This window comes from Haliaeetus leucocephalus, unplaced genomic scaffold (genome assembly GCF_000737465.1).
Source record: "Haliaeetus leucocephalus isolate CR32 unplaced genomic scaffold, Haliaeetus_leucocephalus-4.0 Scaffold0, whole genome shotgun sequence".
Lineage (NCBI taxonomy): Eukaryota > Metazoa > Chordata > Aves > Accipitriformes > Accipitridae > Haliaeetus > Haliaeetus leucocephalus.
This window is the reverse complement of record NW_010972436.1, coordinates 18,853,141-18,867,088: the sequence shown is the minus strand read 5'-3', so window position 1 is coordinate 18,867,088 and position 13,948 is coordinate 18,853,141. Positions and strand designations below refer to the sequence as shown.

The 13,948-nt window shown below is 39.0% G+C and overlaps 1 protein-coding gene across 2 annotated transcripts in view; it reads right to left on the bottom strand.

Annotated features, from left to right (window-relative positions):
- Positions 1 to 13,948, bottom strand: part of DIP2C (DIP2 disco-interacting protein 2 homolog C (Drosophila)) — a 154,847-nt gene that overhangs the window by 54,098 nt on the left and 86,801 nt on the right. For both annotated transcript variants that reach the window (XM_010585631.1, XM_010585639.1), the window contains 5 exons: positions 10,175 to 10,376; positions 7,947 to 8,056; positions 7,077 to 7,157; positions 3,186 to 3,309; positions 1,432 to 1,553 (listed from right to left, as the gene is read on the bottom strand). In XM_010585631.1, coding sequence (XP_010583933.1) covers positions 1,432 to 1,553; positions 3,186 to 3,309; positions 7,077 to 7,157; positions 7,947 to 8,056; positions 10,175 to 10,376 — 639 coding nt within the window. The remainder of the gene's footprint in view (positions 1 to 1,431; positions 1,554 to 3,185; positions 3,310 to 7,076; positions 7,158 to 7,946; positions 8,057 to 10,174; positions 10,377 to 13,948) is intronic.

Below are 13,948 nucleotides of genomic sequence, written 5' to 3'. Positions count from 1 at the left end.
ACCTGGAGGATGAGGAGGTTTATTAAAATACAGAACGTCCATGCCTGGAGAATAGCAAGTAAACACATAGGCATGGTGGGAAGGAGAAAGAAGACATCTTAGCTACATGTCAGCAACTGCTCGACATGGGGCTCAATAATGTTTAGTTATATTTTACTACTACGAGTTCATCACCAAAACACAATTATGTAGGCCAAATTTTGCTCAGAAGTCATTATTACTGACTTCAAAAGGTGCTGTGTAGACATATAGCATGTCAGATCAGGTTTTGACCCCATCACATCAGGAAATTTATATGATTGCATTTGCAATGAAGGAACAGCCTCAGTATTTTAATTTCTACAAGGTCATCCCTCTCCAAAATGAAAGAAAATGTTGTGTAAAACAGAGCTGAGAGGCTTTTAAGTCAAAGTGGCATTAATATGGCTAATAAATTTCAACATTTTATTTAGTCTGTTGAAGGGACGACGATTACAAGTCAGCTTAGACCTGTCCTAGTTTTTCATCATGAAACCAAACAGATTTAGTTTGGCTATTAAACATCAAAGGAAAAACAAAGTAACACATATTGCATCACTTCTATGATTTTAACAACTGATGTTTAAAAAATGTAAGTGCCAAAATATTAAATAATGAGAACCCTGAAGACAATAGGACAGTTTCTCATACCTCTACTGATACTTTGTGGCATCTGATGCCGTAAGGAAGGCCACAAATTATAACTACCTCTAGTACTTATTACTTGAAAGTATCAACATTAATTAGAAATGTTAAAATCACATTTGTTTCAACTTGTTTTTTCAGAGACTCAGAATTCCATTCAATAGATTAGAAACTGCCAGATGTAAAAGGCCATCTCTTTACAACCACTTTATTTCCCTCAGTAACAAGCACAATGCAGTTATTTCTGTGCAACAAAGACTAAACAGTATTAGATAAAGCCAAAATACCAAAAGAAAGCATTGAATGGAAAAGTCTGAGTGAATAACACTTCTCTGGATGAAACAAAATACCGACCAACATCTTCACAGCAGAACTTTGAAATCGCTTCAAACTGCAAAACAATTAGATGTACTGAGCTGAGCACAAATCACCATCAGGTCAAGCTAAGCTTTCCATTGCAATTTTTCTCAATAGTCAGTGTAGCGTTGCCAGGTGAGGAATCCTACCATTCCTGGCATACAGCTAAATACAAGAAAGCACTTAAAATATGTTTCCTGAAAGGAGCAGCGTAACTGCAGCAAAATGTGACAGCAGAAGACAGAAGGTTGTGTGCTGTCAAGCAGTGTTGACCCTGCTGAAGTGCTGAATCTTTTGGAAGGAATACAACTCTTCAACATACACCACCCCTCACTTAAGTTACTGTTCCTAAAGACTACGCAAATCCATCACCCATTTAATCGACTTGTGCACTTTCAGGTGTCTGCTCACCTCCACAATCATCTTCACTGTAGGTAATGTGGTAGCTATGTTCTGGGGATGTGGAGGTCGAACCGTTATTGGCACACAGCCTGCATACAGGCATCCGTAAAATGCAGCAATCAGGTCTATTCCTGCATGAAGAACAAAACAAAAATCCTCCCCTGAAAATCAAATCATTTAATCACAGACGCCTATGTCAGCATAAATATTACTTGGAACTCAACTCAGAAGGTTAAATGAGCAACTAAGCCCTTTAACAGACTTCTTTTTCAGCCCCTTGTCAGTATTTGTTCAGCTTCACTGATTCCTTTCAATTGTACTGTTCTTCTGAGCATGAAAAACCAAAGGCGACACACAAAGCTGCAGACAGATATCATCATTTAGGTGAACTCCACTTTTATGATCAGGAAATAACCTGTTAAAAAGACTGATTTCTACAGATTAATTATCTTCCTAAATTTACATTTACAGATAAATGAGAGTCTACAAGAAGAGGGATGCCCCAGCAAAAAGATGAGGTAGGATGATGCCTGTTCCTATCAGCTGCAGAAAGAACATCTGGAGGTTTCCTTAAATACTGTTTTTCTCATGTAATTTTTAACCTTATATATAAAGTTTTGATTTATCTACCTGAAATTTTACAGTAAAAAAGGGAGTCATGATTTTGAAATCCTGCTTCTAACATAAAATTAAGTGTTGTTCTATATAAATATTGACTGCAGGTGACAGATTGTGGACAGCACACTTCAGGCTGAACAGACAACAGCACAAAGATCCCTTGAATACTGTTGTTTGACAGCTCCCTGGTGCTGTACAGAGGCTGTGATAAGATGACAAGGGGGGCTGTTTTATTCTGTCAGTGAAAAAGGATCTGCAGTCCTGGTAGGTTATTGTTCCTTCAATAAAATGCTTTATTCAGGGGAAGTGAAATACAGACAACAAAAACTTAAGTTTAAAATACTAGTCTTCTTTTGTGGAAAAGGTTTTCTCATATTAACTGTTGAGAAATTACTCCTGTAAAGATTTAACCTGTATCTTGCAGCCCTTACAAACCAAATATCACAATACAGACCTTAAATCAGACTGTTTATTTCACCAACACACATGAAATGCTAAAGTCAAAAGAGCAGCACTAGGTCAGAAATAATTTCAAGCAAATGCCAAACATGGTACAGGTTAACACAAGCTTAAAAGCCCTTATGTCGAAGGATGAAGATCCAAGCCACAGAGAGCTGTCTAGGTTAAAGATCTATAGAGAAAATAGTTATTATAATTTGGTATTTCTTAATCATCTGCTATTTATTCATCATATTTCTACTCTAAAAAAACATGGATTACTTCCCAGGTATTGCTGCTTTACCCCCACGAAATGCGGCACTTCCAAAAGGGAATTCAACAGGTGAATCTAAGAACACTCAGCAGATGGAGTATTTTAGCAGAACTGTGTGCTCATAAAATAGTATATTCCCAGCAAATTAAAAGAAAAGCAGTAATTAAATTTGACTGCTTATAAGAGACAGGTTTTAAAAACACAGGTTAATCTTAATCTGAACCCAAAGGAATAATATCTATGTGCAAACACAGAGAGAAATTCTTTTAAATATGTTTTGACTAAGTTCAAAGAAACGTACATCAGGCAAGTAATTTGTGTTTTGCCAATTAACGTGGTTTACAGTTTGGTAACATCACCGATGCAGCACCATTCTAAAGGATCTTGATAAACTTTCAGGACTATGAAGGTACTGAACACAGCAGTTCTTTACCTGGTGGGTAAACCAAAGCCACATGGTCTCCATCTTGTAAATGTCCCCTTTCCATCAACATGACAGCTATCTTCTCGGCTCGTTTATGTAGCTGGACACATGTTAGCGAGTTGGCTATTGTTCCCTGCACAGGAAGAAAGATAAATGTCACAGAAGATAATGCAATGTGCTGAAACTCTGTTTTCCTCTGCACCTTAGAAGTTACTGAATGAGGTGCAGCCACAGTATGTCATGCAATCAAGTTAAATATGGAAACCTTCAGCCTTACGCCAAACCGTAGCTGGAAGGAAAAAAGATGTTTGTAAAGCAGAGGAACGTTCTCTATTCCTTTCTCTGTACCTGTTGCCCTCAACAGCGTTTTCACTCTAACCAGGGGAGTACAGTAGTATGCTAATATCCTGCCCATGTAACCTGTACTTCCCTTGCTACACAGGCAGCATTCCTGCTACAGCCAGGAAAAGTGCCTTTATGGCCTCTGCAGCAATCTGGAGAATCTATGGAGAGCAATCCTGACAATTGCATTTCGTTGTCTGCACGCTGGAGTGAAGCCAAATGGCACAGCAGAAGTACTTAAAAGACAAGAGACAAAAGACACAAGAGAAAACAATACTTTGTGACAGTGAAAAGAATTAGTCTGGAACAAAAGCTAAGCACATGCATATAAATGAAATAGAGAAGAAAGGCATTTGTTGAATTTGAGTAACTCTGGTCAGCATGAAAAAAAAGGGGAAGTGACAATATGCTACAGTTTGGCTTTCCGAAGCACTTCAAATAGCACTAAGCCAAAAATATCAAACAGAGTGTTTTAAATTCGATGAGTGTTATGGTTCTTGAATTTCCTAAATATATATATATGTGTGTGTATATATGCACACACAGACATACACATTTAGAGAAATGTATACATCTGTATCACAAAATTCACTACCACAGCTGACACTAAGAAGAGAAGTCTAAAAATGAATGTGCAGGACAGACTGATTGTGCCTAGAGCTGCTCTGGCCAGGTCTGGGCTGAGACAAAGGGACAGAGCAGGATGGGAAGGGCTGCACCTCTGCTTGGGCACCTGTTCTGTGGAAAAAGGATTTCAGTCTCCAGTACTGCTATGATATACCTGGCACCTATCACAAGCAGTAAGTTCACTTAAAAATAGGGAGTCTGAAAAAAATGGGGAAAAAAGGTAAGAACATATATATATACACACACACTTAAAAAGAACAATGTATCAAAAATGCAATGCAATGCAATCAAAAATACTGTATCACTCTCCTTAGTAAGAGAGAATGCAAGAAGTTCTACTGTTTTAAAAAATACCCTTCACACTGTTTTAACAAGGCAATAATAATAAGCATTTGGCCTGATTGCTGCTTTCTATCCACCATCCCCATACCACACAACACTGCAGTATTTATTGACCATAAGCTTCAGAGAGGAGAGAGCAGGTTGATAAAGGTCTAGCACTGGAAGTAGTGGCACGTTACCAGGCATCACTTGGCATTTACAAACTTTATTATAAACTGTCAATAAAGAGGACAACCTAACTGAAAATAAATAGGACAAAGTCAGGGCTTAGCATTCCTCTTCACCATCTTCAGCAACCACACTTACTGAAATAAACTTCAGGCAGTTTTAATCAAGTCTTCTGAACAATGTGCAGATCATTTCTCTGCGAAAGCTTCCTCTAAAGACATATGCAACTATATGGATGCTGGACTAGAGATGGCTTCCATCTGTCCAGCCCTAAATATGGCCAAAGTGACCTGAGGTCTGGGTGTCCTTGTCACTGTAGATCTGCCAGTAGGAATGTGCTTAAACTCTCGGTTCCTTCTTCCAGGAAATTGTCTGTTTGCTTACTCATGGGAAGAAGCATCTTTTATATCCCCACAGACATCAGAAGCGCAGGTCCCACTGACACAGAAAGGGAATTGCTGCAAGTCATGTGAATTTGTGCAATATTTATTTACATTTAAGACTTCTGGCACTTGCTGCATGTGAACCAGTGGAAAGACAGTGTTTACATGAAGTATAGGGAAGGAGAATCCTGTTGTTGGACAAGAAACATCGGCAAACGCCAGGCAACCTTTGGGTCTTTTATACGAGGTGTCTTGCAATGTTAAGGTGTTGCAGTCCTTCATGACACACACCAAAAACAACGTGCTGCGCTGACTTTGAAATATTCCAAATTCTCAAAAAGCTTGGGTTACAGGAAAACACTAATCTCAGTGGATTTCTATTAGTCATCTCCTGCAGGATGCCTGGATGTTTTAGAACAAAGTGTACAGACAATGTGCAAGGAAGACAAAAAGGGAAAAGTTACAAACCGGAACAAAAGTTCAAGATGGGTATTAAAACTTGCCTAGGCTAAGCCCCATCAAACCTGTCACTCCTTTCCATAAAACATTAAATCTCTCCATAAAGCATTACAACTGTCAAACAAATTTCATATGGTAAGATACTCCACACTGAGAGTAGTGGAGAAACTGAATTTCAAAATTCAATTATTTTTCACTTCTATGGAATGATAAATTATTTTGTTAATCCTTATTTTGCATATTATGTCCTTCCCTCCCACTGTTTGAACCCTTCTGCCAGCATGGGAAGGCTGCCTTTATTTAAAGCTCAAAAGCAACAGCCTGTGTGGAGGAGATGGGACAGTACATATCACTGTCTCTTTCTCACAGCATCTTTGATCCTAACTTACAGGACAGAACAATGCACTATTCTAATGGTGTAATATTGAATCTATAAAGAGCATTGCCTCTCAAGTTTTCTACTCTGCCATGGACAATTACATTACTACTTCACTATTATCTGTCAAGTTGCACATGTTCACATAATATTAGTTATTAATCTGAATTTAAAAAAGGTCATTTAACGACTTATTGGTAGCCTCAGACTGAATATTGGTACCAGCACTGTAATATGGGCCGGGGAAGCATATCCTGTAAATACAGTAAGTGGTCATTTCACAGGGGTTCACAAATTACTGGAGGTTTAAGAACCCATCCAAGTTGCATAGTGACCACGTGGGCTGAGACAACACCAGCTACTCCAGGTGGCCCAGGGGAACAGCACTATTCCAGGCCCCTCATCTCCTGGAGACCCTCACACACTATGTACGTTTCCAAGTTTTGACTTGGAAGTTTAGATGTGTCTAGATGTACTGTGGTGGGATGGTTTGAAACCAGACTTTCGTTCTCTACAGTGGTCTTGGGAATTACTGGTTTGTCATCTACAATCACCCAGGAAGTCTGCAATCACCCACTCTTAGTAAAGCCAAGTTCTGTACTGTGTAACATGCATTAATTCATTTTCGATAAGCAATGAAATGTTGTGCCAGGCTAGCACCTCATGTAGGCTATGCAGAGAGATTTATTAGTGATCCTCTGCAGACCTGGTTGGATTCTTGACATACCTCTTCTTCTCTTCACCTTCTTTCCCTGTTCTCACACCTCCCCCAGATGGTCCAGTCTCAAAACCAACAATCATTGTTTTATTTAGGGAAAATGCTTTGATTTTGCCAAGCCTGTACTTTTCAAATTGGAAATCAGGATGGTGAGCAGTATTAAATACTACTCTTTGGTACAGGAACAATCAGTATTGAAATAGATTTGCAGTGTCAGCTCACCCACAACATGCATGTGGTGGAAAAAGAAATGAAAAATGTGTAAGGTGCGCTGTCTGATACAAAAGCAATCTATATTTTGACAAGTGGCAATGATTATTCTCTTTTTCTTTCTGCCTCAGTGAACATTAAATGTAGCAGCTGAGTATTAATGGGAAAAGGAACAGGAAGGTCGTGTTCAGCCATAGCACAAGCAGGTGCAGCTAAAATACCAGTATGCCATTTTCCTACTGCAGCCTGTCAAAGTAACGGTCTGAGCTTCTTACCCTGCAGTTGAGTAAAGTGTAAAGCACATGGTCAGGAGTGGTCTGAGCTCTCCACTGCAACACTTCTGAGAGGAAGAGGAACTAAAATAAAGCAGAGTGCTAGTCATGACACTAAATAACTTTCTGGCTTTAAAAAACAGATAACTATTTTTGCTAGTTTAGCTATGTCTCTCTTATTTATATGCTCCCTTTTACATCAATACCCAGAAGCACTAAACATGAATAATTCTCTTGTCATCACACATATTTATAGGAAGGTTCTTTTGCATGGTAGCAGCAGCCTCTCTGGAAGTGAAGCCACTGCTGGGATTATAATATATTATTACATATACTTCCAAAGCAATAAAACAGTTCTTACTGATCTCTCTGAATTTAAGCATGATTTTAATTCTTTAGCTTCCTCTCTTTTTCTTACTATAAATATATAAATATTTATACAGCTTAGAATTTACTAATTTCTCACATAAGCACCCAAAAGAGCTGAATTTCAACTTAATTTTAATTGATCAAAATAACATCAAATAAGGTCAGGACCATATATGCAAACAAAATTCCCTGGACTCCACTTGAACTAGTAAAAAAGACATAATAGAGGGTGATTTCCGGTAGCAGCCCCATTAACACTTTCCACCATGTTTGTTCTGTTGTCCCATGTAAACTTATAAAAAAAAAATCCATACAAATGAAATGCAGTGATGCCCCCCCATGTCTATTTTATATTTATCTGTAAAGAGGGTTATGAAATATTTTAGTGTGAATTATAGAAAGCCATCAACATATTCTGCAATAATACTACTACAATCTATGTACTGCTAAGTATACTGATGCTAACTAGCTAAATAAAAGCCGTATGAGAAAACTTTAGCTTACCTTTCTGGCTTGGTCATTATCTTCTATTTGTCCCAAATCTCTACCACTAGCCTGTGCAATTCTTTTTCCAGAGACCAAGTTCCCCACCATCACAGAGGCAGGGCCAATTTCTAGAATAAAGCAGACATGCGTTAAGTGCAATAAAAATGCTTCACTTGCAGATGAAAATACTTTCTATTTCTTTTGCATTACATGATATTTTCCTCATTGCTATCCACAACACCAAACCTTGAGCACATTGCTGCTGATACAAACTTTGGTTGATGGACCAGAAGTAGCTAGAAGATACGTAGGCCTGGATTCATCCTCTCTAAACATATCTAACTGAGGAGCCCCTTTAGCACAGGCTTTCTACAGCCAGAGACACGTCTTGTCTGCCATGATACGAGGAATCTTTGGAAAATTCAGCTCCTAATTTAGGCATGTCCATTCAAGTGCCTAAAGCTAGATGAGATGTATCCAGGCTTAAGGGACAATGTTTCTATTTCTCTCTTCTGTTCCTTGGGCTAAGTTGCATCTGTATTAGCAATTCTGTAGTGCTAGAGAAATGAAGTGACAAGGATTAGGAAGGCAGATGGTGCCTATAATAAAATACATGCAAGCCCTTTAGCACAAGGTAGAGACTGAAGAAAAATAACTTAACATTAGAAGAAATGAAGATGTCACTGCTGACACTTGTCCATAAGGTGGATTTCACTGATGTTTTGCTGCTGCCATTAGGGAAAAATACCTGTCTCACAGATACCATTAATGCTCATGTTAACATTTGTTTTCTGCTTCTCCAGCATGGATTACTGATCAACTACAATTGATACCAGGCTTTACTTCTAGTCTAGGATGTCCAAGCTTTGTCTCAGTGATATGTGGTGTAAGTGTCAAAATATGAGATGTGTAAGTAACCAGATAATGTACAACAAACAACATCTACAGACTACTCTGCTTTAAAAAGATGAAGGCAATATCCTCTGGGTACGTCACAACTATGCGAAATGGGAGAATGTGATGCTACCAGTTTGGTTTCTGCATTCCGGGCATTGCTTTTACCATAGTGCCAAATAGTGTATACATAAAGTATCTGTAAGTACCTCCACTGCACTGATCCCAATTCAGTGATTAATTTGCAAAGCAGCAACAAGGAAATACTGAAGTGAGCACTGCAGTTAAAGGCTTCATTACTTTTGTTAAGTAAGTGGAAGTCACTGTTAACCTCTGACATTCCCAGTATCTGCAAACTGAGATTATGGTTTTGATTTCTAAAACGTTTGTCCAAAGATTTTAAATAAAGAAATAAGCTGACAGTTTTGGCAAACTTGCACTGAATTCATGATGGATAGTCCCCATATTTGAGATCCAGAGCATAAGAACACTTCATATCCCAAGCTCGTTTTCAAAGCGGAAAGCAATTAACACTTAGTCTAACAAAGCTGAATTCAGGTCTTAAGCCTGAGCCTACAGATCCAGAAATCCTTGAAATTAATCTGAGTACTAAAATCTGCAATTGGATTCAAAGTCAAAAATTTGCTAAAATTTGCTTGTTCATTTGGCATGAGTAACCAGACACTGGACTACTCAGGCTACAAGGGCCCTCTCGGTCTCTTGAGTCAGTGTCTTGCTGCACCTTTTCATCCAATATTCTTCATAAAGTGTGGCAGAACTTCTGAAGAACCAGCTTAAAACTAGTTAGGTTTTTCCCTCAAATATACCTGCTGTAAGAATAATCCAGAACCTCCCTACTCAGGTAAAAACCTCTATTCTCATTCTGGGGTTTAATTTATTCATGACCAGTTTTTAAGTATTTACTCTTCTTCCAACACTGTTATTTAGTGTCAACACTCCTCTTCCTCTCTATTTCCACTTCACAAACAGCCTTCAAATAAGTCAAGATTTTATCTTTCTCTGTTTTGGTCTCAGTCCATCCTCTTTAAACATAATTGTCTAGAAATTTACAAAGAACTCCAGGTGTGGTCTCAGCAGTGCCTTGTAAAGTGATAAAAATATCTTCATCTTTACTGAACTTCGGTTTTTGGAGCATTTTTCCTTGCACTCTTTGTGAAGGTACTTCCAGCTTCTGCCAAAACTAATGAAGTCTTTAACACACCTGGAATATTTAACAGGAACAGCTGATCGAGCTGATTCTCACCTGCATTAACAGTTACTTGATTTTGCTCTATACAGTACCATGAACACACAGCATTAAGTCATGGTCCCTTTGCCTTCACTCATCTTACCTGGTTGTTTTTGCCTTGGTTTAGGCAGGTTTGTTACGCATGTGTGGGGACACATCAGCACATTACAAGGATGCAGTGATCCTTCCAAGAAAAGCTGTTTGGTTTCTGACAGATGTATTCCTCCCAGAGGTGTCTTGGGAAGTGTGTTTGCTGGTACGAGTGCTAAGCAGTAGACTCCCACTTGATGAATGCTGTCAATAGCCTAAAAAACCAGGAAGTAGATTTTAATGAAAGGCTAATTTTTCATCATTCTAATAAGCATACTTTATTCTGAATTACTGCATAAACCAACCCTAATAATTAACTGGCAATGGAAACACACTTTAGCAACGTCAGTGATAAGGAGGTTCTTTTCAGCGGGAACAGGTGGACGGAAATGTAACACTGCTGTTATTACATTCATTCCAGTAGATAAAAAAGCAAACAAAAACCTGGTGATAAATACACAGAAATCTATTAAGAAATGCTACCTAGGCATCCCTCTTAGGCACACGTTAGTAGCATGTACTCTGGAGATTTATTATTATTGCCATTTATTATTGCCATTATTTCCCGTAGCAGCCCATGTGAAACTGATTTTAACCTGCGCCCTTCTCAGAATTAAAGTTCAAAGGATTCCTATCAACGTAACATCCAGTACATCTTGCAGAGCAAAGAAGAATTTCAAAGGTTGCACATATATCACCATATACCTCCTGATGTATGTAGCTTATGAATTTTTACATTTTTTCTAAGATAGTACCTGTTTCACTCCCTTATTATGACGTAAAAGATTGTCAGGCAGGAATGGGAAATGACAACAATATAAGGGAAAACTACAAAACTATCCACTTGAAAAAAAATCTGTTGAATGAAAACCTGAAAAATAAGCATCTTCGAATCTTATAGTAACAATGTTCATTGCCTGACAAGTGAAGTAAACTGCATCACTTTCAAGATACCTAAAACGTACAGTATCTATGTAATTTATTTAGGTAAACATGAATATCCATGCACTTAGATTTTAATTCCATACACATTTGAACTAGTTACTTTCCTTACATTGGTAACAAAAATTGCAGTGAGTCAGAAAGAACGTCAGATGTCCATGCAGACTGAGAAACAAATTACAGACAGCATCTCTAATGAGTAGTTAAATGTTCAAAAATATAATTTACTTAACTTGCATTTTAATTTTTAACCGTGAGAAAAGTGAATGCATACATCTGTTGCCTTGAAGATACAATCTATATTCTGAGAATCAAATAATCATTTATAGTTATGTACTTAAGTGTAGACCAATAAATTACTGATTACTTCTACAGAGACTTGAAGTAATGCTTTGCTTTTGGCTTCTGTTTGCTTCATTTTTTATCGATTTGATTGCAACGAATAATAGCAGTTATTCGTTTTACAAACATTGGAGTTCTAGTAGTGGTAGATCTCATAGTAGTATTGGAAGACCTTGCTGCTGGTCTACAGAAACCTTCCCTGAAAGATCAGCGATAGTGAGATATATATGACAGCCAACACACAATGTCTCATGTTTCTGGCAGAACCCATCATAACCTCCTAATCATAATGTTATTTGTAGGTTCTGAAAAGCAGTGATAAAACATGGGATCCTCAGCTAACATCAGCTTGAAGGAAAATCGTTACAGGGCAAGTAACCACTCATTCAAATGTAAAACAGTGTGGCTCCTAGAGTTGGTGAATGGAAAACAGTACCCAGCTGGGATGGGATGAGGGGTATTACACATAATGATTCCCCAGTGACTTCCTAACTGTCTCCTTTGACAGCTACCTCTGCAGCACAATGCCTGCTGTGATAAAACATCATGGGTCATTCAAAATTTTCACCTTCCACACTTTAGAGTTTGGCACATTTCTGAAGCAGGGAATGACTTTGTTTCACAAGGATGAGCACTGATGAACTGACCCTTAAAATTCTGAGAGAGAAGAGTACCAGTCAATTTTAGTACTGCTGGCATTTATACTTCTTGATGAGAAGGCTTGGTTTTTGAAATTACTCGGTCCAGCCAGAAGTAAACAGAGTATCTGAAATCTTTATCCCTCTGTTTCATTGAGGAAATGGATTAGAGATACCAGAACTTGCAGAGAGTCCAGAGTGTTATGTTATTCAAGCTAAGAAAACATCTCATTCTGACAAAATTCTCTGGGCAGACACTATCTAGTTTTGCAGTAGATGTCCTAGCTTTGCCTAGTCCTGTCAAGTCCTGCCAGCATGCTGGCACTGGTAAAACTAACATCCAGTCTGCCAGGTACAGGAACCACAACCCTGCCTGAAGGGTCAGATCAGTTTGCAGCAGCCTGGGAGATGAATGAATATCTAGGATCCACCTGACTGAACTGCTGGGTGACCTGGGATCTTCACTCACACTATCACTAAAATACCGTCCTCCTCCACGACTCTCAAGAGACTCTATACCCAGCCTGACCACTCCCTCCCAACCATGCCTCTGCTAAAACCCATAGATGCAGTCCAACATAGTCCCGTACGTACAGCAGCTCTACCATCCTTCAGCCCTCTGCTGAGGAGCAGGAAGGGCCAGGGAGACTCAGAATATGTGCAACCCACTGGAAGGAAGTTCTGCAAATCAATGCAGCTCAACTCGAGGGAAGAGATGCAGAGACACAGCAAGGCACAGCAGAAGCAGGCAGTGTAGGGCAGGGCTGGCACAGGGCAGCACACGCAGGGTGTCAGACGAGTCTCACAAATACCATCAGAAATGAGTAGCAATTTGGTAGAGTTTGCTATCATGGATGCCATTGAGAGTCATGACACAAGTGTGACATCGTTACGTTGCTCATCACTAGCAGGTGATTCAGGTACAACTGGTTACCACTTTCTGACATATGTCATTAAAACTCTGATTGGGAAGGAAGCACAAAGCATCCCACATGTTCCTGGTTTCTGTTCTCCATCTCCGCTCTCAGCTGAAGTGGAACTATGTGAACAGAAACTTCTTGTTCACATAGTGATGCATGCCAGAGTTGCAGACTTCACACACAGGTGATGAAAGCAGCCACACATATCTGTACATTGATATATGGCCTACCATTCTCAGACACTGCTGTGACTTGATCATACTCAGAATAACAGGACTGACTTTTGGCACGGGTAACTTGACGCATGACTCCCACAGTGTTCAGTACTGAATTCTACTGGCTATGATGGTGTAAGACATGATTGCTGTAGAAGTCACAAAAGTGCTCAGCTGACAAAACAGAAGAAGTGTAAGTCCAGAGTTTCAACCTTTTCTTTAGGCGCTTGCTACTTGATAAAAATTATTGAAGCATGGGCAATCCAAAAGCCTTTCCTTCTACAGTAGCTGCCCTAGATGCTACTAGGTGCTTCAATGGATTTCTGTGTGACAGACAAGCTAGAGGTTCTAGCTTTTCTCAGTAATAATTTAGACCAACTGTGAATATGAGATGCCTCTAGCTGTATGAAATGTAGCTATCTTTTAAATCAAGAGAGCAGATATACCTGTCTTGAGATGGATGAAAGCTTTTTTTGTTCAGTTTCTTCAAGGATACAGTAGACAGAATCCCTTTCTTATTCAGTACAAAGCAATAACGAATAATAACATCTTCTCTGAATTGTGTGGGATCTTTTTCTTTGGCTCTTGGGTAAAGTAAAAAAAGATGTTTGCAATATATTTACCTGAGAAGAGTCCTTTAGGAAGGACAGAAAGGAAGGTAGGAAAGGGAAGTGGAAGTAACGGGCGACCACCTGTAGACAGAGCTGAGACCATTTCACAAGGTAGCAAC